General features: G+C 45.6%; 1 protein-coding gene across 2 annotated transcripts in view; it reads right to left on the bottom strand.

Annotated features, from left to right (window-relative positions):
* Window positions 1-23,604, bottom strand: part of TMC5 (transmembrane channel like 5) — a 42,666-nt gene that overhangs the window by 12,252 nt on the left and 6,810 nt on the right. The window contains exons 2-13 of one of the 2 annotated variants that reach the window (XM_088656862.1): window positions 22,093-22,265; window positions 20,328-20,542; window positions 19,318-19,425; window positions 16,710-16,817; window positions 14,864-14,963; window positions 13,990-14,071; window positions 10,246-10,494; window positions 8,103-8,254; window positions 6,434-6,578; window positions 4,853-5,008; window positions 2,782-2,948; window positions 1,040-1,118 (exon numbers count right to left, since the gene is read on the bottom strand). In XM_088656862.1, coding sequence (XP_088512988.1) covers window positions 1,040-1,118; window positions 2,782-2,948; window positions 4,853-5,008; window positions 6,434-6,578; window positions 8,103-8,254; window positions 10,246-10,494; window positions 13,990-14,071; window positions 14,864-14,963; window positions 16,710-16,817; window positions 19,318-19,425; window positions 20,328-20,542; window positions 22,093-22,169 — 1,638 coding nt within the window. In that variant the 5' untranslated portion in view covers window positions 22,170-22,265. Of the gene's footprint in view, window positions 1-1,039; window positions 1,119-2,781; window positions 2,949-4,852; window positions 5,009-6,433; window positions 6,579-8,102; window positions 8,255-10,245; window positions 10,495-13,989; window positions 14,072-14,863; window positions 14,964-16,709; window positions 16,818-19,317; window positions 19,426-20,327; window positions 20,546-22,092; window positions 22,266-23,604 lie in introns of both variants that reach the window. The other variant, XM_088656861.1, reaches the window with a different exon arrangement.

Here is a 23,604-nt window from a genome sequence, read left to right as displayed (position 1 = left end):
AGGTTGCAAAGCTTTTGTGGAAGCCATACCAGCAGTGCTGGCTTCAGGTTTTAGACCAGGTTGGGGCAAACTGCAGCCCTCTGAGCGTTGCTGAACTCCAGCTCCTGCCAACCTCTGCCAATGGTGGGAGATGTAGTCCAATGCCACTGGTTCCCCATCACAACTTAAGAGGGTGGTTAGGCAAGCTGCTTCAGTGACCGGCTCTTGTGGAGACTGCTCCTTTCTAAGAAACTGCTGCCTACTTATTTACCCCCTCCCTCTGTGCCCAATCTGCACAACTATTCAGAAGGAGAGTAAGTGTAGGAGGACCCATCTAGGCATTATCGTTGTGCCCAAAGAGAAACAGGCAATCAACAAGGTGCAACAGCAAAGTTACACCGGTTGTAACTTGAACTGTTAAATAGAAGAACGTGCACTGGAGCTTGCTTTTTCCTCCTCCCTCCCTTTCATTTTTTCCTCATGTGCCATGTCCTTCTAGAGTGTAAGCCTGCAGGCAGAGACAATCATGCAAGTGATTATGTTTTTTGGTATGCCACTCTGATCACCCTTTTGGCTACATGGTATGGTATAAATGCTGTAAGCAAGCAAGTAAATGAATGAATACCAATTCTCAGGCTTTTGGCTAAGATCATGTGCATTGTAATAAATGAAGCAGAAGCTCTGGTGCATTTCAGCATGGCTGTGACCACCAGGCACATCTCATGATGCCCATCTTAAGAGCTGCCTACAGCTCACCCTGGCAGTGGAAAGCAAGTGTCTTGGACTATTTCACCTCCGACTGTGGATAACGCTTCCCCCAAGAGAAGAAAAATCCCCATTCACACATTATTACACCAAGGCTCAAAGAAGGATAGGATATGGCCTTTCTCCCCTATGAAGCAGCCTTCAAGCTTGCCAGCTTCCACCTCCAGCCTGACGTGACAACGAAGATTTTTACCCTCTCTGTTGATGTCTGGGAGAACAAGGTATGAGGGAAGTTTCTGTTATCTCCTTATACTTAAGACCCGCAGCAGTGCAGAAGCAAACTGGAAAACCTTACCTCTGCCTGTGACCTAGGCACTTCGTTAAGCCAGTAGTAGCACAGGATCCCAACGATTGATATTTTCAGAATAACGTTCCTACAGAGAGGCAGCAATTGCCATCAGAATCAGCAGAGGGACACAGTACAAGAAAAGTACTTGTGGGCAGTATCAGATCACTTTCATTTATTACATTTATATCCTACCTTTCCTCTAAGGAGCCCAAGGTCCTCCCCCTTCTCCGTGTCACCTTCACGACAATCCTGTGAGGTAGGCTAGTCTGAGAGTGAGTGACGGGGCCAAGGTCGCCCACTGAGCAGGGATCTGAACCCATGTCTCCCCAGTCCTAACCCAGCACTCTACCCACCACACCACAAGGGCTCTTAACTGTTTTATTCATTGTATTTTTACCATTTTACATAGGAAGCAGCCTTATACCAACTCAAATCAATGGTCCACCTAGCTTAGTATTGTCTACAGACTGGCAGCAACTCTCAAGGGTTTCAGATAAGGTGTCCCCGCCCCCCAGCCCTGCCTGGAGATGCCTGAGATTGAATCTGGGAACTTCAGATACACATTCCTTGCATACAGAACGGTGGAGGATTCAAGAGGTGAAAGGAAGGACTTCTTCACACAGGGCATAGTTAAACTTTTAAAAGACATCTGAAGGCAGCCCTGTATGTTAACATCTGATGTCTTATTATACTTTTAGATTTGTTGGAAGCCGCCCAGAGTGGCTGGGGCAACCCAGTCCAATGGGCGGGGTACAAATAAGAAAATTATTATTCTTATTATGGATGCGTTAGCTGAGATTCCTACAATAGACTAGAGGACCCTCAGGGTCTCTTCCAACTCTGTGATTCTATTATTATGATGAAACCGTGGAATTCACAAGCAGGATGGCTTTAAAAGGCGGTTATTCAGAGTCAAGGAAGTTAAGGCTATTATCCAGGCATAGGCAAACTCCGCCCTCCAGATGTTTTGGGACTACAACTCCCATCTTCCCCTGACCACTGGTCCTGTTAGCTAGGGATGATGGGAGTTGTAGTCCCAAAACATCTGGAGGGCCGAGGTTGCCCACGCCTGCTATTATCCATCACTATTTCTACCTCCACGGTCAGAGGGCAGCAAGCCTCTGGGGAAAAAGTTGTTAGGAATCACAAGTGTGGCAAGCATCATTTGCTCCACTTGCAGGCTCCCCGTGGGTATCTGACTGGCCACTGTGACAGCAGAATGTTGGACCAGATGGGCCATTGGCCTGATTCAGCAGGACTTCTCTTAAAGCCTCAGACACACACCCCATAAAAGGATTTCCTAATGAACTCCTCCTATGCAAGTGTTTTTATTCGCTCACAGTAGGTAGCAATGGCTACTGACTTGTATGGCTTTAACAACGAATTAGACAAATTCATGGAGGGTGAGGCTTCCAGTGGCCAGTGGCCATGATGGCCATGTTCCAATTTTATGGGAAGAAGGATACTTCTGTATACCAGGTTGTTGGAATCACAGGTCGGGAGGGTGCTGCTGTGTTCTGATGCTGCTTGCGGGCTTTTCGTGGACCTCTGATTGGCCATGGCACAGGACACTGGGCGTAGATGGACCTTGGGCTTGCTCCACCAGGGCTCTCCTTAACCCAGTTTAGCTTCAGTGAAGATGCTACAATTGTGAGCCTTCCAACCTTGCCCTGGATCTGGTTGCTGAACTTGGGACTAAAGAAATGGTACTCTAGGGAGACAGGGAGCATGTGTGAAGACAGCAATACCTGACAATAGCAGTGTAGATCTGGTTTCGGGGAGAAGTGAATTTTTCAACAAAGCCAAAGGAGGAGTAGAAGAAAGGTACACCATGGTTGAGTAGGCTCACCACAATGGGCAACACCAGGGTAGCAGCTTCCCTTTGCAGCTCATTTTTACTCTCGTCAAGAAGTAACTTTGGGAGAGGGAGACAAGAGGGAGAAGCTATTTAATTCAGACATCAGGTTTACCGCCTGTTATACCATCAAAGAGAACATGATGAAAATGTATTTATAGGTCGCATCTGACACCATCTAAACTTGCCAAGATCTATAAGTTAAAGTCCAATCTATGCTGGAAATGTGAGAAGGCTGAAGGGACAGTGTTTCATGTTTGGTGGGGCTGTGATAAAAATTAAGAAATTTTGGGGTAGTATTCATGAAGAGCTTAAAAAGATGTTTAAAATCTCCATAGGAAAGAAATCTTTTTATACGCCACAGCCACCGCCAGAATAGTTATTGCCGGGAATTGGAAAGGAGACATTATGCCTACAAAAGAATATTGGATATGTAAACTAAGTGAATTTATAGAATTGGCAAAGTTAACAGCAGCCATAAGATACCAGACAAATCAAAAACTATGAGCAGAATAGCAATGTTTTGAAGATTATATGAAAAACACTGTTCAAAAGAAAACATGTTAATATGCATGGATTAGGTATGTAAAGTATGATCAAAATTAATAAATAGTAATGAATATATGGGAAGTGATATATAAGAGATGCAATGATAAATGAATTTTTAGGACTTAAAATCGGGTTGTGGTGGAGGGAAGTCACAGGGGGAGTTATGGGTGGTGGTAGTTAGGGTATGTATGAATATAGTTTTCTTTGTCTATGTTTTTGTCATTTGTTCTTTTTTTGTATGGTTGTTTTAAATAAAATAAAACCTTATAAAAATAAATAATAATCCGCACGAACTTCTTCAGCTCCAGTACATTTTCCTTTAGTCCCTATTCACACTAAATTTGTGGACTCACTGTAGATGCAAAACTATGTGGAAGGAAGACTCTGGCACTTAATAGTCCACACACATCTTAACCAGCCTTCCCCAAGCTGGTGCCCTCCAGATGGGTCCCCCCCCCTTACAACAGCCCCGTCAGTAGAGCATGAGACTCTTAATCTCAGGGTCATGGGTTTGAGCCCTCATTGGGCAAAAGATTCCTGCATTGCAGGAGTTGGGACTAGATGACTCTTGTGGTCCCTTCCAACTCTACAATTCTATGATTCTATGACTACAACTCCCATCAGCTCCAGCAAGCACCGCTTTTGCTTGGAGAAGGCCCCACCAGAGGGCAAGTTGCACCCAGCACCTCCCCAGACATGGAGCCTGATCTCAACTAAGGTAAACGTTTCCTCAACCCCAAAAAAACAGGTGTGCAACCTGTTCAAGCAGGCTGTGTGCGTTGAGTTATTAGTCTTACAGGGAGCCCAGAATATGGTGTGGATTTGTTAAGCAGGGCTGGGGGAACCTTTTTCAGCTCAGAAGGAAGGCTGTGTTCCCTTCTGAGCAACCTTCCAGGGACCACATCCCCTTGCAAGGCATCGAAATGTCACCTTTGTACTGTAGGCTGCTTTCTGTACATGCTCACACACCCTTCTTCTCTATCTTCCAGGTAAGCAAGAGGCTGCAATGCAAGCTAGTGACAAATGTGGCTGGAGAGGGGCTGTGGTGGCATGGGGAGAGTCTCAAGAGCCACCCCAGCTTAGAGAGGCCTGGGAAAGCACATTTGGCTCTGCCCCACACCACACCCATGGGGTGCAGCTAAGCATGAAAGCATAGGGACATAGGAAGCTGCTCTATACCAAGTCCGACCATTCATCCATCTAGCTCAGTGTTGTCTACTCTGGCTGGTAGTGGCTGTCCCTGCCTTTTGCCCCACCAATCCCAACAAGCAGCAGCCCTCATTGCTCTGAGCACACAGCCTTGTAAGAGCACACACGCTTATTTTGCAAGCAAAATGCAGGACAGGTAATATTATTATACAAAGGCATAAGCGGAGAAATAAAAATGTATTGAGGAATAAATCAAAGGACCTTACATTTAAGTTAACGAGGCAGAAGTAGTAAATGCCAGCGCATGAACCAGCTGTCGCTAACAGCGACACAACCCAGGCCGCCAGGTGAATGAAGAGCCGGTTAATTTTCTGGCGATGAGAAAGCTTCAGATTTTCAGTATTCACTACCGACAAGGTCTCCTGAAGCCAAAACAATTAAATATGATTGTTGAGGTTGTGGGAGATTAGCAGCCAAACCTATCAAATGCATATTCTTGCTCATTAGAATGAGAAAGGACTAGCATCACACAGCTGTGCTGCTGATCAGCAGAACTCAGACCATAGAAATAAAATTGGTAGAGAGGGTTCTGTATGATGTCACTTCCCCTCCTCCCCAGAAAATGAAGGACCATATAGTACTTCTTGTTCCTCTTTGTCTTCCTTTGACCAGCGCTGGATGCAGGCATGCACTTGCTCTAGCTCCAGGCACATGTCTGAAGCTGCTTATACTGTAAATATAAGTCTTTTGCCTGCATAGTTTATACTGCTGCTATTGCTGTGAACCAATGCAAGATTATAAGTAAATTATATTTTTAACTTACTTCCCAGATTGTTGCCTGATTCTTTGTTCCCTCAGGTTAAGAGAGGGAAAGCCAGCTTACTTCATAGCTGGACCTGCTCAAAAACAAGGTTTTACAGCCTAATTCCTATGTTGTTAATTTTGCTGCCAAGGATGGGACTTTAAACTCTGTTCAACTCACACACGTGGGGATAAATTGCAATTAATACATCCTCTCCAACCCAATAAAATCCATCTCACACAGGTTTCTTCATCATAAGGTCCTTGAGCAATTTTGCAACCAAATACAAAACTAAGGCCAGGTAAAACAAAAACTACTGTAGTTATAAAGCCATATGATGCAAATGTTTCAGACAAGATCATTTGTCATAAGCTATAATGTACAGTAAAGTAAGAAGGCGACAACAACCAGTTCACATGGGGAAATCAACCCTCGCTTGTTCACCCACTCTTGTCATGTGGCTGCAACATAAGCATATTTATTCATGGGTAAGAAAGCCACACACACGGTCATATTAAAGAAGATAAGGACAGCCCATTGAGTCCAGCATCCTCTTCTCACAGTCAGAACCGGCCCAATACATTCTGCTGCCCGAGGCAAAGGACAGTATATTCTCTCTCTCCGTATTCCATGCGCAAAAGCCAAACAGATTGGCAGGTGCATCTTCAACACCGTAAAGGGAGCAGCACCCGCCGCTTCACCCGAAAGATGCTTTCTAGATCAGGGCAAGCCTTGTGACATTTCCTGCCTGCATTGCAACATCTGCCGCCTGAAGTTGTACTCCGTCTAATGGTAGGGCCAGCCATGCTCATAGTGGCCCACCTGTTGCCCATGGGAATCCCACAAGCAGGACCTGAGGTCAACAGTGCTCTCCCCACGTGTGATTCCCAGCAACTGGAATTCAGATACCAGATGTTGTGTATAGCTATCCTAACCTCCTAACCTTATCCTCAATGACTATAAGCTGATGACCATTGTCTAAGTCAATGACCATCACCAAACCAGCAAATTCTATAAGTTGAACGATGTGCATTTCACAGCATACCTTTATCTGAGTGCTGAGATTCCTCTGCTGCAGCTTCACAGCTTTCTCATTAGTTATACTGAAGTCCCAGACACAGAGAAGTTTGGCAGCATTTCCAGCGTACATCTGGGGATGAGCAAAGTTGTTGCGGAAGGACTTTGCCATGCTAAAATGAAGAGCAAGGCATGAATCAGCAGTTGTATGAAAGTGGGGAGTAAAGCAGAGAAAATATTAGATGAAAAGCAGTAAATTGCACAAAGTGGGACCTGCGACAAATGTTGCAGCATGAAGTACTCCTGCTGCAGAGCCACCTAGTCATACCCTTTTCCAGGACACTCTGTTCCATCCCTTCTCAATTTTCTGCCCCCTCCCCCTCCTGAGAGATAGAAGCATTGTGCGGTCATTGTTGTGTCCCTTTAACTTTTTATGTGTGTATACACACACACACACACACACACACACACACACACACACACACTAGCTGGCCCTGCCACGCATTGCTGTGGCTCAGTCTGTTAAATGGAGACTCAGAGTCCCCCTTCAGACTCCCCTCACCTTCAAAGCCCCCCCACTGTTTTACACGTGTTCTGTTTATGCAGGCGCATCCCTGTGACTCCCTCCACCCTGTGCCAATCCATGATGCATCCCGCCCCCTCCCCCCCACCCCGGCTTATCCTTGTGATTCCCCCCACCCTGTCCTGATCCATGACGTATCACGACCCCTCTTCCCCTCACCCCCCGGCTTATCCCTGTGACTGGTCCCACTGTGTCCTGACCTATCCCATCCTCTCCTCCCCCCCAACCCCCACCCAGGCGACTCAGTACCTCCATTCGGCCTAGTCTGTAAAGGCTTCGGCCTAGTATGTAAACGGGAGCCGAGGGGCTGTTGGGAGGGAAGGTTTTATAGATGCAGTACCAGTATAGCCGCTGCTAGAGGGCGCTGGTTTGCAACCGGGTTCTTTTCCCAGCATGCACTTTTGGCAGAGTGGTATGTTCTGGAACAGGGTTTTTTGGGATCTTACGTGGCCCAGGTGTGACATTTGTCTTTGCAAACTTTCTAAGATGCTTCGGACATTCGCATGGGAAGTTGTGTCCGAATTTGAACGCAACCCACCCACATGCCGATATATATATATATATATATATATATATATATATATATATATATATATATATAAGCAAGCCTCAGGGATGTCAAGTTTGCCAATACCTCCCCTTGTCTACATAAAAGGCTGGTAGCACCCACAGCACTCATGTCAAAATCCAAATGCACCCATGGGCCTAAAAAGGTTGGCAATCATTATGCTCACTCAAAAGGTTGGAAGGGTGATGGTGATACTGTGTAGTGAAGTACAGGTGGCTATTTTCTTTCCTTTTCATTAAACAAAACAAAAATTAAGACACAAGAGGCCATTTCCAGCAGAGAAGCAGCAAGGGAGGGTGGATTATTCTGTGACCCTACAGATGTTGTTGACTACAACTTCCATCATCCCCAACCACTGGCCACACTTGCTTGCGCTCATGGGAGTTGGAGTCCAACATCTGGAAGACCACTGGGTCTCACATCCCTGTATTATATCAGCTTTCAAACAAGCGATCATTTTTAGCACGCAACAATGTTCTAAAGAGCACTCTCCCCCCCCCATAGATTCACCTTTAAATCCAAGAGAAATTATAAGTATCACTGTACCTGTAGAGTAGGCTTAAGAAGCAGATAATAAAATAGATTCCTATGGTGAAAATATAGGCCAGCTGCATGTAATACGGAGAGTTGTTCTCGTTTTCAGTGATGGTAGTATTGGTGTAAAAACCGTAATAGAGCACAGTATCGCTAAAATAACCCTGAAACAAAAGAAATGTAAATGTGGCTCAAGCAAGTTAACAAAAGGTTTCAGTGATGAACTGGAACATGCCATACAGTACAGGGCTTGTTTTGTTTTGTAACATGAGAAACTATGACACACGCCATTGGTTATGTCACTGAGAGGATAAAGAGGAACGGGGTGCCTGTGGCCCACCAGATGTTGTTACTCCAACTCTCATCAGCCCCAGCCAGCATAACTAATGGTCAGGAATGATGGGAGTTGGGAGTCCAACAAAGCCACTTCCCCCTTGGCAAGGAGGTGGTATTGCGGGCAGTCACGAGCCTTCTTTGTGCATAGGGGGTGGGTGCCCAGCGCCTGTGCAATTGGGGGAATCCCGGCCACGTCATTAGCCAGGCCGGCCAATCCGGTCAGCCTGGGGGTGTGGCCTGTTACATTTAAGCAGGCGTGCAGCCGGGGATCTCTCAATTGGTTCCCCGCTTTCCAGCTGCTCCGGCCATTTGGTTTTCGCCTACCTCATAGCAATTCGTCACAACTTTGGTCTTGGCGGTTAGGCATTGGAATATTTCTGGTAGGCTGAGGGGGGGGAGGTAGCGCCATCACCTCCCCCCGAATATTGAAGGGTATTCCGTTAAAGGAGTCCAGGGGCGTGGCCCTGCCCGAAGCCTAGGGAGGTTAGGGCCTAAGGCACGCCCCCTATCGGTGGCCCCAGGGTGAGTTCCTAGTTGATGTGCATCAGCAGGACTCTCCCTACTGGTGGTTAACCCTTCCCGGACTTCCAGCAAAACGGGCTGGAGTATGCCTAAGCCAATACCGCTCATCATCTGTAACCAATAAAGTTGTGGCCTTTTTTGTGCCCAATAACCTTAATTATTGTGTCATGTGTCTTTATTATACCACAGGGGGTTCAGGGCATTGCCATGCAAAGACCTCACTCCTGGAGTGATAAAGCAATGCATGCACACTTTTGCAAAAGGGTAGTTCACTACAACACAAGAGCCCAGATTATGAAGAGCAAGATAATGGGACAAAGAAAGGAAGCAAATAAGACCTAATTATATACCCCATCAGATGAGTGGGGTATAAATCATAAAATTATTTCAGCAGAAATGCTTTCCGCCGGAGGTCTAGAACACAGCACGGTTGTAACTGCACTGCAAAGTGTCCGCTGACGAGAAAACCCAACTGCTAGCTGCTCAGGCTGTGGATGGCTGCATGCACAATTTCAGAAATGTTTAAAGGGGGAAATGGGGAGGGGGGGGGACAGATGCAGTGTGCAGCCTTCCTTGAGCCAATTTATAATGGAATAAGCCGGACTGCAAACACGGAAGTAGACCATTGATCCAATCCAGGTCAAAATCCACCCAGAATGGATCAGGAGAGTCTACTTTGGAGTCTGAGGACAGATTCCTCCTCCTCCTCCTTCCCCATTCCAAGTACGTGTGAGAAGGAGACCAAATGAGATTGGTTGAATGCATGAATTGTGGGGAGGAGTTGTGGTCCAGTCAATTTTAGACAAGGTTACCAATATGTGGTACCAACACCACGACTCCCATTACACAAAAATGTAGTCCAGCTCTGCTTTAGGCAAGCTATATTTTGGAAGACCTCTGTAGCATAAGGCTTACTTATGGGGGGGACGACAAGCCCAGATGAAACCTATTATTGTTTTAAAAATAAAATACATCTCTGCCATCATCTGCTAGATTTACTCCCATCTGGACGTCGCTACAGGTCTTCATATACAAAATCGGCCAGGCACAGGAACAGTTTTTCCCCTTGTGCCATTAAATTGTTAAATTTGTAGATGTGTAGCTGAAGGGGAGGTCAATTATGGGTGGGTTTCTTTGCTTATTTGTATTGTGAGTGGAACAGTGTGTGTATGTTTACATTGCAATGTAGCTGAAACAAATTCCAAGTATGTTGGAAAATGTACTTGGCCAATAATAATTATTATTATTATTATTATTATTATTATTATTATTATTATTATTATTATTATGCACTTACAGCTCCAGTGAAAAACTCCAGCCCCAGGAATGATAGGTTATTTGCTCTCGCTGCTATGAGCTGAGGGATCGCAATAAAACTGAAGTTCACAAGGAACGAAAAAACATTGAACGTCAGCAGCCACGTCAGGAACACAAAATAGGAACCAACGCTGGTCCCAAACTTTCCGCCAATGTCTTTTAGAATCTTCTGCCACAGTTTGAGGAGCTGAAAGCAGTCTGACAAGCCGTTTTTAAACTGTCGAAAGGACTAGGAAGAGGAGGGGGGGAGAGAAAAAACAAAGCATCAAGCCTTTGGGTATCAAGCCAATTCTATTTTGGTTTGTTTGCTACTTTAAAGCAGGGGTCATCACCCTTTTGGTACTGATGGGCCAACGTCATCTGCATAAAGCCCAACTTCAGTTCATATGGGATGAAATGTATTGCGACAAGTAGTATTTTCATCATAAATACGACGGGCAAACTCAACTCTCCTTATGTAGCTGAACCAATTCCACACATGCAAGAGCGAGGAATCGACGGGCTTGGGGGGGAATGTGAAGATTTGCAGAAATTGTGGGTTGGGGAGGGGGGCTTTAGGAGGAAACAACCCTGGGGGGGGGGCACCCTCACCTAAAGAAAGATCCCAGCAGAGGCACAGACTGCTAGTAAACAGTTGGGGGTGAGAAGGAGGGGATGGAACACTAAACAGGAACATTTACTGCTGCAGCATTACAGCTCCCACTTGTCCTTTATTGCTTTATTGCTAGAGGTACTATTGGTAACACAAAGAGCAGTGAAGGCAACAAACACTATGTCTTTCACTGATAGCAAAATTACAGGTAGGTAGCCGTGTTGGCATAGCTGTCAACTCTCCCTTTTTTTGCTGGAAATTCCCTTATTCCAGCACTGTTTCCTGCTGCTATCCTGGATTGTTAGATATACCGTAGACTGTCCCCGGGACAGGTGAGGCTGCTGATCCCTTATTTTCAAATCCGAAAGTGGACAGCTATGCATGTTGGTCTGGTGTTGTCGAAACAAACAAAAAAAACCTTCTTCCAGTTGCACGTTAGAGACCAACTAAGTTTGTCATTAGTATGAGCTTTTGTGTGCATGCACACTTCTTCAGATACACTGAAACAGAAGTCACCAGATCCCCGCGTATAGTGAGAGGGTGGGGAGGGGCACCACTCAAAAGGGTGGTGGGAAACCAGACTGTTTATGACCGCATTTGGTCTTGCAGGAGGAATTTACGACTGTTTACGACTGCAAATTGGTCCCACAGGAAAAGCAATGGGTGAGATGGCTAAAGATAGCTTTATCATGTACAATGAGATAAGAATCCAACGTCTTTATTTAGACCAGGTTTCTCCGTGGTTTTAAGTTTGGTGATAAATTGCAGTTCAGCAACTTCTCTTTCCAGTCTATGTCTGAAATTCTTTTGTAATAAGACAGCTACTTTGAGATCTTGTCTAGAATGCCCTGGGAGATTGAAGTGTTCTCCTACTGATAGCAAAGTTAAGTAGGGCCAGGCAGTAAAAGGCGCTCCTTCTCCCAAGTCAAGGTGCATAGTACCCAAGGCAGGTTAGGTTATTTGGCCCCTGAGGCAGATGATCACGTAAACCCCTTTTTATCTCTCCCTCCCTGGCGGTACAAGTGCAATACTTCAATCATAATTATCATCATGTGCTTAACAAGTCTGCTGCTCTTTCATGACCTGTTTAGCTGCCTGAGGTTATTGCTTCCCTCTATCTATGGATGGGAGGAGAAAAATGATTCTTTTTGAATTTTAATAAGAAGCTTCTATACCCAATACACAAAGCCAACCATAGTTATCCTTTGAAATTCAGATTTCTCGAATTTTGCAGTGCAGTTCTCCAACCAAATAATGTCTTTCAAAAGGACATGTATTCAGGAAAGCGCTCACAAAAATACATATATTACAGAAAACAACAATGCATTATATTGGGGAGAAGTGTTTGCGAAACAAAATACATGCATTTTAGTCAAAATGGCTGTATTTTTGTATGGGAGCAAAAATGGGAATTTTAGGAGAGATTTGCACTAAAAAGCTGGCAGACTTTCATGAGAGGTTGTTGTTTTTTTAAGTTACAAACAGCTGTGGAAATCTGGAGAGCTGAGCTAAAGATTGGAAAAATGAGAAAGTGAAATGGGCAGATTCACCCACCTCTAAGTTTGTTTAATGATAGGGCCAAACCCCAGGCCTTATTGCAGATGGTCAGTTATATAAACCAACAGTAGGATCCTATGCCTATTGACTCAAGAGTAAGTCTCACTGTATCAGCAAGGGCTTACACCCAAGTAATCAGGCACACAACTTCAACCCAAACCTGGCAGGGGCGTACCCAGGATCAAAATTAGGGGGGGCAAGGGGCGGGGGCAAGGGGCGGGAGGGGAGGGGCCACAGTGGGGATGTGGGCGGGGCTACGTGGCCTGCGTCCTCCCAGCTCTTCTGAGGAGGCAGCCCCAGGTTCTTGTTCCCGGCGCGAAGCTCCAGAGGCGCGCGGGGAACGCAAGCCTGTGGGGCTGCCTCCTCCGCGCCTCCCAGGTCTTCCGAGGAGGCGGCCCCAAGCTCCCGTTCCCGGCGCGAAGCTCCAGAGGTGCGCAGGGAACGCGAGCCTGTGGCTGCCTCCTCCACTTACACTCCCCGCTCCCCCTTAGCGCTCTTTCGCTTACGCTCCCCTCACGCCTCTGGAGCTTTGCGCTGGGAGCTGGAGCCTGGGGCTGCCACGCTGCGCCCCTTAGCCTTTTGCTTCTAGGGGGGCAATTGCCCCCTCCTGCCCCCCTGCCCACGGCACTGGTCGCCCCTCTGGGCAGCTCGCCCCATCCCCCGGGTGCGCTGTTTCTGCCCTGAGCGCAGACGGCTCAGCCTCCTCCTCCTCTGCTTCCCACCCGGCTCCCCACTGTGCCTCCTGGGCTGGCTCCGTAGCCACTGTCCCTGGCTGAGCTGCCCCTGCAGCTGCTCTGCATAGACATCAAGGCACCCAGCCAGAAAAGTGAGTGTGAGTGCCTCGATCCGGGGAGAAAGTGGGGGGAGGGAGGATCTTGGAAGGGTTGAAGGAGCCTGCAGTGTGTGTGTGTGTGTGTGCGCGCGCACGCGCGTGTGTGCGTTTGCTGCTGCTGACTGACTGTATTTCGAATTGGGGGAGTGTCTGTTTCTCCTGCTGCAGGGGAGAAAACTACAAAGAAGTGACTTCTTGGTGGGGGTGGTCGGGGTGGGGTGGGGAGAACAAGCGAGGATCCCTCCGTCTCTTACGTTTACACCCCACCGCTTTTGCAGCTCGATAGTGGGAGGGGGAGAGGAGAAAGTGTGATGGGTTAATGAAAGGGGAAAGGGGGAGGGCTGGTCTGTTTCGTTCTGGCTGGGGCCGCGCGCCCCGCTTTTTGCATTGAGATTTCTTCTTTCTTTTTAGCTTGGGGGGGGCAGCTGGCTTCTAGAGTAGGGCAGCTGCCCTAACTTGCCCTGTGGTGGGTACGCCCTTGAAACCTGGCAAAGCTTTCTTGACCAGATATTTTTGGGGGTGGGGAAGATAGTTGTGTGTAATAGAAGGCATGAGCACACCACCTGCATGCTAATTTTGCAAGAGCTAATGGTCCACTTCTATTTATCTGACTTGGCAGGCTCTCTAGAGTGCCCAAAAGAAAACCCCACCACTCTGAAAGGACACCCTCACCATATCACATCAACACTCTTTAAACATTCCCACGGAACACTTATCTCTCAATGACAGCATGCAACACTTACCAAAGCTGTGTTGTAGAAGCACTGTGAGCAACAGTTTATCTGCCTGTGGGACTTCCTGGTTTTCTCCATAAGAACGCTATCCCTGTGGAGTTGCAGGTGGTAAACATTATATGGGGGAGGGTTACTTCCAAAGTTCTGGCTTGCTCTAAGCAAGGATAATGCATATCTCAAATAGCTTTTTGCATGTTCAAGGTATTCACTTAATTACTAGAAGTTTGGGAACTAGCAACAAATCCTAATCCCTCTCCCATCTCATTCTCACTCTTTTGGGTAGACCTAAATGGGACGCGGGTGACACTCTGGGTTAAACCACAGAGCCTAGGGCTTGCCGATCAGAAGGTCGGCGGTTCGAATCCCCGCGACGGGGTGAGCTCCTGTTGCTTGGTCCCAGCTCCTGCCAACCTAGTAGTTCGAAAGTATGTCAAAGTGCAAGTAGATAAATAGGTATCGCTCCAGCGGGAAGGTAAACGGCATTTCCGTGTGCTGCTCTGGCTTGTCAGAAACGGCTTAGTCATGCTGGCCACATGACCTGGAAGCTGTCTGCAGACAAACGCCGGCTCCCTCGGCCAGTAAAGTGAAATGAGCGCTGCAACTCCAGAGTCATCCACGACTGGACCTAACGGTCAGGGGTCCCTTTACATTTTTAAATTACACTAGCAGACATTAAAGTCTTATTAGGTTGTATTCTGGCACTTTTAATTTCCATTGGCAGTTAAAAAAAAGACATCAGAAGGTTTTGGTTAGCTAGTCACACACAAATAAGTATATGAACTTATAATTAAGAGAACATATTCTTAAATTTTGTATGCTATTGGCCCCCTTTCCAGTCAAACCTTTCCCAAAGAACCTGCAGCCACCAGTGATTTGGCCTAACCTGATCTCTCTCTTTTCTTTCATAGGCTTTGGAATCTTCTGGATTGCTTCAATCCTTTCACTGGTGGACATGACTGCAAGATCACCAATTAACTTTTCTTCTGCAAAAAAATAAAAGGATTTGACTCCACTTATAAATCACTTCCCATAATATTTTTCCAAGTTATTTCACAATGAAAACAGCTAATAATTCTATATATGCAAGCAATTAAACGTATACAAACAATTTAAAACAATCTTACAGGTGAAAAACAATCAGAACAAATGCAGATACAGACTGGGATAAGATATTTTAGAAACTTGCTTAAAAGCCCTTCAGACAGAGCAGGCCCTACCAATAGACAAGGGCATCTGCACTATACATTTAAACCACTAGGCTACCACATTGAAGAGCCATGGCTTCCCCAAAGAATCTTGGGAAATACAATTCATTAAGGGTGCTGAGATTTGCTAGAGACTCTTGTTCTGCTCACAGAGCTGCAATTCCCAGAATTCCCTGGGAATAAGGATTTTTAATAATCATAATCATCATAATTATACTCCGCCCATCTGGCTGGGTTTCCCCAGCCACTCTGGGCAGCTCCCAACAGAATATTAAACACAATAAAACATCAAACATTCAAAACTTCCCTAAACAGGGCTGCCTTCAGATGTCTTCAAAAAGTCAGATAGTTGTTTATTTCCTTGACATCTGATGGGAGGGCGTTCCACAGGGCAGGCGCCACTCTGGTAATTGTAGCTCTGTGAAGGGCTCTCCCAGCAACTCCCAGCACCCTTAACCAACTTTGATTCCCATGATTCTTTGGGGGAACCAAAGAATAGTGGTATCATAGGGCTTTACATGTACAGGGCAGGTGTGGCCAGAGTGACGCAGCTGCCTTGGGTGATAGGCGCAGGGGAGCAGCAGCAAGGCGCTGTGGCGGAAATAACTGGGTGTACCCTCCAAATAGTCTTGCTGCATTCAGGAGTAGTGGAAGATCCTGTCCTGTCAGCCAATGTTGAAGTAAGATTCAACTTTGAGGCTTCTCTGCATGGAATAACAAGGGGGGTGCCATGTTGTCCCTTGCCTTGGCCCAGGCATCCCCAAACTTCGGCCCTCCAGATGTTTTGGACCACAATTCCCATCTTCCCCAACCACTGGTCCTGTTAGCTAGGGATCATGGGAGTTGTAGGCCAAAACATCTGGAGGGCCGCAGTTTGGGGATGCCTGCCTTAGGCAGTAAAATGTCTTTGGACTCCTGCCTGCCTTCAGAGTTATACTTCCACAGTAGAATAATTCTTTAGAAAATCACTTCCCCTCCCCTCCCCCCAAAATTATTGTTGTAACAAAAGTAACGGAACACTTATTGTTGTACAGTTGATAGCGTCTTGCGTGGGGTCATGTTCTGGGGATGGTGTGTATACACAAAAATGCCTATATATGAACTGCTCTGTTGGAACTGCCCTCGCACAACCATCCTCACCTTCCAAGCAAGACAGAGAGCTTTTAAGCTATCCACCTTGCTTACTGGGCTCTGGGGTGCTCTCATGGGATCTCACGGGACCATCTGAGTTCCCATGAGATCTCGCAAGAGCATCCTAGAGCAAGGTAAGCAAGTCCGCACTGGGAAAACCCAGCACAAAAACGGAGCTTTTAAGCTCTCCACCTTGCATGCAATTAATTTGCAGGATTTCAAGCAGCTGGCTTTGAATCACACAAGGTTGAAATCACACAAGTAAATTGGGTGCAAGATGCAATTGTACTGTAATGATTTAATAACGCATTGGCCAACAACACTGGGACTCTAAAAATTCTTTCCATAGGAAACCTGGGAGGAATGAGAGAGAAGTCGGAATAATTTATTTACCATCCTTTTTCTTGGTCTCTTCATATCCTGGGTCTGATCGAAACAGACTAGACGGTGTCATGAAGACCATATCAACTTCTTGCCGGTGACGTCTCTGGGTTAAGTGAACTGAGGAATTAACCAAAGCACCTTTTTAATGAACTTTACCAAACTTAATAAATGAACCACTGATCTAAATAGATTTGTTTTCATACAACTAACATTCCCAGTGTAATATGCTAGAAGCTTACTGTGGGGAGAGGTAAGGTGTATGAGAGCCTAACTAGGTTATATAAGATAACTTATATCAGAAATTTGTTAAGAAATTTTCTTATATGTTATTTCACAGTTTCCCACTTTAAAAAAAATTAATCTGATTCTTTTCCTTTTCCATAACTGGTTAGCTAAAACCCTTGAGTTTTCATTACCAAGTTCATAATAGGATTGTTTAAGATATTGAATGGTCACAATTCTGGGGATATCTAGTGAGTAAAGCTGTTTTATTTTCCCAGGTAACTGTCAGTAAGCACATTTACTAGATGTAATTTTATGTTATCCTATTCCTAAATGTCTTCAAGTAATGGTAGACAAAGGACTTTACTCTCTTGTTTCAGTGTACTGTGTTGCTAATAAGAGTACCCCAAACCACAGCCTTGAAGGTGTCCCATACCAGTGCTGAAATATGAAGACCAGTGTCATTAAATGTCAAAAAGTCACTGGAATCTCCTTAAGCAAGCTTTGTTGAACTAAATGGTTCTGCTGTTAAGAAATTTGAACCTGGAAGCATATGGGCAACCAATGCAAGCTTTTAAGCACTGGAGATATTTGCTGGTGACAGCCCCACCCCCATCAATTAAGCCACGGGTTTGTGTGTATACCTGCTATATACAGTTATGTGCATACACTTCAAAATTTGACAGCAGCAGAATCTGAATGCCATGGGTACTTATACCTTCCACTTCAGAGTCAGAAGATGCAATTAATTGGCCTCTAATGGTCTGGGGACAACAGGGCATTTATTCACGGCATTCTTCCTTTGGCAAATGATTTTTTAAATATTATTCCTCGCCTAAATGGAGGTGGAACATCTGAAGCATTTGTTTTTAGGTAAACTTTTAGGTAAACTTTTCCAGGTCTCCAACAGTCTCCATGGTGGCTGAAGTATTTTTGCCCTGAAAAGGTTTCCCCTGCAACCACTTAACTGGGCCAGAATGCTTTGTGTCCGATGTGCCGTCTGGATTCTCAATATTTACATGTTTATTATTCAGTTGATTCTTTGGGGAATCGATTTCACCCCCCAGAAAGATTTCAGTAAGAAAGGAGTCAGAAAGGAGGTTTCAGTAAGAAAAGAGGACCTTTTGTTCTGTCTGTTATGAAGAACAAAATAGCTTGATCTTTGTTTCTCATGAATGGAAGACATTACTACTTTGAAGGGAAATGGCAGAACTTAGCTTGGAAAGAATTTCATTCCCATCCCTAACATTGTTGTTGTTGTTTAGTCGTTTAGTCATGTCCAACTCTTTGTGACCCCCATAGACCAGAGCATGCCAGGCACTCCTGTCTTGCACTGCCTCCTGCAGTTTGGTCAAACTCATGTTCATGGTTTCAAGAACACTGTCCAACCATCTCGTCCTCTGTCGTCCCCTTCTCCTAGTGCCCTCAATCTTTCCCAACATCAGGGTCTTTTCCAGGGAGTCTTCTCTTCTCATGAGGTGGCCAAAGTATTGGAGCCTCAGCTTCAGGATCTGTCCTTCCAGTGAGCACTCAGGGCTGATTTCCTTGAGAATGGATAGGTTTGATCTTCTTGCAGTCCATGGGACTCTCAAGAGTCTCCTCCAGCACCATAATTCAAAAGCATCAATTCTTCGGCGATCAACCTTCTTTATGGTCCAGCTCTCACTTCCATACATCACTACTGGGAAAACCATAGCATAGGGCTGCCATATTTCAAAAATCAAGACACAAAAACCGCCACTGAGCCCAAATGGCCCAAGCCAGAGATTTTAAAGACATCACTCACAATTGCATTTCTTGTTTTATGCCGAGGTAGGAAGAAAAATCACACTGCAGAGAATGACTCGGGTCCCATATATCTGAAAGGCCACCTTCTTCCCCACAGACCCTTATGGGTACTGAGATCGGCACAGGGGACCCTCGTGCAGTTAGTTCCTCTGCCCTCAGAGGCTTGAGGAGGGTGACAGGACAGGGCATTCACTGTGCTAGCCCTTAAGTTGTAGAACTACCTCACACAGAAGTGTGTCTGACACCTTCATTATACAGCTTCTGGAGAATGCTGTAGACACGTTTCCCCCCCTGGCTTTTGACAACTGAAGTGTATGTTTTTATGACTGTAAGCTGTTTTAAATTGCTTTTAATAATGTGTTTTAATTCTGTAACCTACCTTAGAACCTAAGGGTGAAGGAAACAAACAAACACCAGGATACATGATCTCTATATCATTTAGAATATACTTCAAAACACTTTTCATAATCAAATGATATTTGCCTATTCAGTAAATTTTCTTACACAGTATTTAAAGTTCAAATCAGCTGTGAAACCTACTCTGAATATATTTTTTATATCGAAACTTAAATGTTTCAACAATGCCATTATATCCCATAAATCTTACCTCCATCAGGCATATCACCCAGTCTATGTGCATAAGGATCATTCAATAGATTATTAGCAGCAGGCGACCTCTGTGTTAATTCTGGTTCATACTCAAATGAAGGATTAACTAATGAAGAAAAAAGAAAAATACAGAAGCAAATTGCATCTCTTCTTGTAGTCCACACACACACACACACACAAATCCAGGGGGAAAGCTAGGACCCCGATGCACTAGTTTTCTCTGTGTCTAGGGATTTTGTACATTTTTGCATGGAAGAGCTTTCAGTCACATATATGCCCCGCCTCCACTCTGACACAGTACAGCCCAAAGCAAAATGACAGCCAGGGCACAACCAAATTCACAAGCTGTTTGCACTGGCGTAGCAAGCCCAGGTGGTACCCGGTGCGGCGCCTGTGTGCCCCACATGCGCAGTCCGTACGGGTTGCCGCTTGTGCATGGCGGCCGTATAGGCTGCCGCGTGAGTGGCACCCCGTAAGGCACAGTCCGTACAGGGTACCGCCATGCGCAAGCGGCAGCCCATAAGGCTGTCGCGCACCAGCGGCAACCCGTACGGACTGCGCATGTGCGGCACCCCGTACAGAGTGTGCACACACGGGATGCCGCACATACACAGCTGCCAAGTTTTCCCTTTTCTCGCGAGGAAGCCTATTCAGCATAATGGAATTTCCCTTTTAAAAAGGGAGAACTTGGCAGCTATGCGCACATGTGCAGTCCATACGGGGTGCCACACCAGGTACCATCTGGGCTTGCTACGCCAGTGAGAGGAGGACACCCAAAACAGTTCAGTATGCACCGAATGCCTACGAAAGGCTGACAAATTGTTTTTGGAGGGATGGAAAACTAGGAAAGATGGATTATGGAAAGGAGCAGCTAGGCTCTTAAAAACATCAACACTTCATGTGGAATCCTTTTCTTGGGGTTCCCACTTGCATTTCCCCATTATAGTAGCCTCAAAATGTTCTGCATTATTCCGTTACAACTTGCATACATAAAATGCAATGACATACTATGAGAGTTTCCATATGGATTTGCACTGGACATCTCGGGCACAAAATCTGTCCGCCTGTATTCATCGTCATCAGATGGAGTCCGCATTGAGCTCATAGGCATCAGCACAAACGAGCTCCGTCCTCGTTCTTCCGCGTTGTCGTAATCAACATCGGATTCATAGGGAGAGGCGCCGTAAGGATTAAAATGAAAAGAAGTGCTCCTCTGATAGGGTCTTCTGTGTGAGAAATAAAGAGAGGGGGGAAGGAAGTGAAATGTAGGCTTTGCTTAAAGGTAAAGGTAAAGGGACCCCTGACCATTAGGTCCAGTCGTGACCGATTCTGGGGTTGCGCGCTCATCTCGCATTATTGGCCGAGGGAGCCGGTATATAGCTTCCAGGTCATGTGGCCAGCATGACAAAGCCGCTTCTGGCAAACCAGAGCAGCACATGGAAACGCCGTTTACCTTCCCGCTGTAGCGGTTCCTATTTATCTACTTGCATTTTTGACATGCGTTCGAACTGCTAGGTTGGCAGGAGCTGGGACCAAGCAACGGGAGCTCACCCCATCACAGGGATTCGAACCGCCGACCTTCTGATCAGCAAGCCCTAGGCTCAGTGATTTAACCACAGCGCCACCTGGGTCCTAAAAACGTCGGAAGAGCCCTGGTGGATCCGACTATAGGTCTGAAAAGCTAACCACCCTCTCACTATCTCATGATGAAAGGGAGTGTGCGTTTGTAGGGACAATGATTCAAAGGCTTCATGATTAGAGGCAGTTCTAAAGGGCACTATTTGCCCATGGGTGCCACATTGGTGGCCCCAGGACTATCTAGTTCAACTTCCTGTATCTCACAATGGTTATTCAGATACCTCTGGAACAAAGACTAGCAGGACACAAATTCTCGTCCTCACAATCTCCAGCAAGTGGTAGTGCGAGGCATGCCCCCTCTGATCTGAGAGGAAGCATGCAGCCCTCATGACTAGTTGCCACTGATAGCCTTTTCCCTCCATATAACCACCTAAGAGTAGCCATCTTTGAGCATGACCTGAAATAGGCTTGGGGAACCTTTGGCCCCTAGCTAGCAAGGTCAATGGTGATGGCTGATGGGATTCGAGTCCAATAACATTTGGAGGGCCAAAAGTTCCCCAGCTCTTTTAATGAAAATGTGAATCTTATTTTGAATGTGTGTTGCATATGTAAAATGTTGGTGTCTGTGACACTGGTGATATTGTGTCTTCTGTGCAATTAGTAGAGGTCTCCTCTCAGAGACCAGAAATGCACATCCTAGTAAGTCTGGGTTGCAGTGGCAATACATGCTCCAATTGGCTGTGTAGTTGTGAAGGAGTTTTCCTCTTTATGTTTGGTTCAAGGTTTCCCTGCTATGTAGAAGGCTGGAATTACAAAAGAAAAGCTCTCTGGTCCTCTTTCCTCAAATTATATACTGTTTATGTTCATTTTTCTCAGTGAGGTATTATTATCTAGATTTCTTTTCTCTTTGGATTCTGCCTGTGTTACAAAAGTAACTCTGCTACTAAGCATATTTAGTAACATACTGCCAATCGGGAAATATAAACAGAATTCTAAGGAAATGAAATGGCTTACTGGAGAAGGGTGTGTCTCATTGGCACCCTGAATAGAAATACTTTTACTTGTAATAAATAATCTAGATATCAATGCACAGAATGAGTAGCTAGGTTTATTCTAGGAATACGCACCATTATTTGCTTTGCTAATTCAACAATAGCAACCACTTAGTCTTTTATATGCTATATTTCAGACTTACATTCTGTCAATCTCTAGCGTTTCAGAGTGGTGATAGTCTGGGTTTTCAAAGGCTTCGTTATTGTAGTGGAAAGACATGACGCATCCAAATATTTGCCTTCGTATGAAAGATGTTCAGAAATCAACTTGGTGGACTGTTTTCAGTTTTTTACTGGGCAAAGTTTCATCCCGAATCTATTTTAAAAGAAATTAGATTAAAATACGTTCCAGCCAATCCTTCACACTCACACCCTCTTGTTTAACCCTTTAACTTTAACTCTCTCTCAATCTCTCCCCCCCCCCCCATCCTCTCACACACAGAGTTTTCTCAGTTAAAAATCGCATACCCTCTCAGAAGTCCTATGAGGAGTTGAACTGGGCATGTTTCACTTTGCTAGGGGGCTACAGGTCCCCTATCCCCAACAAAAGTGTTACACAGAGCGATCACAACTAGTAGCCACTGATACCCTTGTCCTCTTTGAGTTTCTTTCCTTTCCTTTCAAAGCCATCAAACTCAGAAGCCAACATGTCTTCTTCTAACAATGAATGTCATAAATGCATAGGGTTATATCCAGAGTTAGCCCTACTCAATCATGGACGTTACTTGCTGCAGTCCATGAATTTCAGTGTATATACTCTGTGTTGAATGTAACCCACTAAAGACAAGATAGCTCCGTTTATCCAGCCCGAATCTACCCCAATTCAACTCATTGGGTGTCCTTTAGATGTAGTATTTTGGGATGATGGTGATGGGAAACCACGTAAGGTCCAGTCGCGACCGACTCTGGGGTTGCGGCGCTCATCTCGCTTTATTGGCCGAGGGAGCCGGCGTACAGCTTCCAGGTCATGTGGCCAGCATGACAAAGCCGCTTCTGGTGAACCAAAGCAGCACACGGAAACGCCGTTTACCTTCCTGCTGTAGTGGTACCTATTTATCTACCTGCACTTTGACGTCCTTTCGAACTGCTAGGTGGGCAGGAGCTGGGACCGAGCAACGGGAGCTCACCCCGTCGCAGGGATTCAAACCGCCGACCTTCTGATCAGCAAGCCCTAGGCTCTGTGGTTTAACCCACAGCGCCACCTGTAGGGAAGTTTTTAAAAAAATGTTTCATGGTTTATTATGTTTCTATGTATGCTGGAAGCTGCCCAGAATGGCTGGGGCAACCCAGTCAGATGGGTAGGGTATAAAGAATAAAATTATTTATATCACTATTGTGGAATAGGGCACCCCTATTTTCATCAGAGAAACGTTGGGGGGGTATGTCTCAACCAGCTTAACTACAGATCAAATTACATCAGCTCTAATGTTAACTGTGGTTAAGTGCCGATAACAGAGCCTGAAATCTCAGTTTTAAACCTTGGGTTAAGGACAAACCCTGGTTAAGGATTATGGTCTTGATTTTTATGCTAATATTTTGGTTTATGATTTGGTTGAATTGTGGATTGTTTTGTATTTTTTATTGTTGACCCCCCCCTCCTGCCCCCATTTTTCTTTCTTACAATACTTAAAAAGGTATCTTTCCATCCGGGGACA

The sequence above is a fragment of the Zootoca vivipara genome, chromosome 13 (genome assembly GCF_965207765.1).
Source record: "Zootoca vivipara chromosome 13, rZooViv2.hap1.1, whole genome shotgun sequence".
Lineage (NCBI taxonomy): Eukaryota > Metazoa > Chordata > Lepidosauria > Squamata > Lacertidae > Zootoca > Zootoca vivipara.
This window is presented reverse-complemented; position numbering and strand designations above follow the sequence as displayed.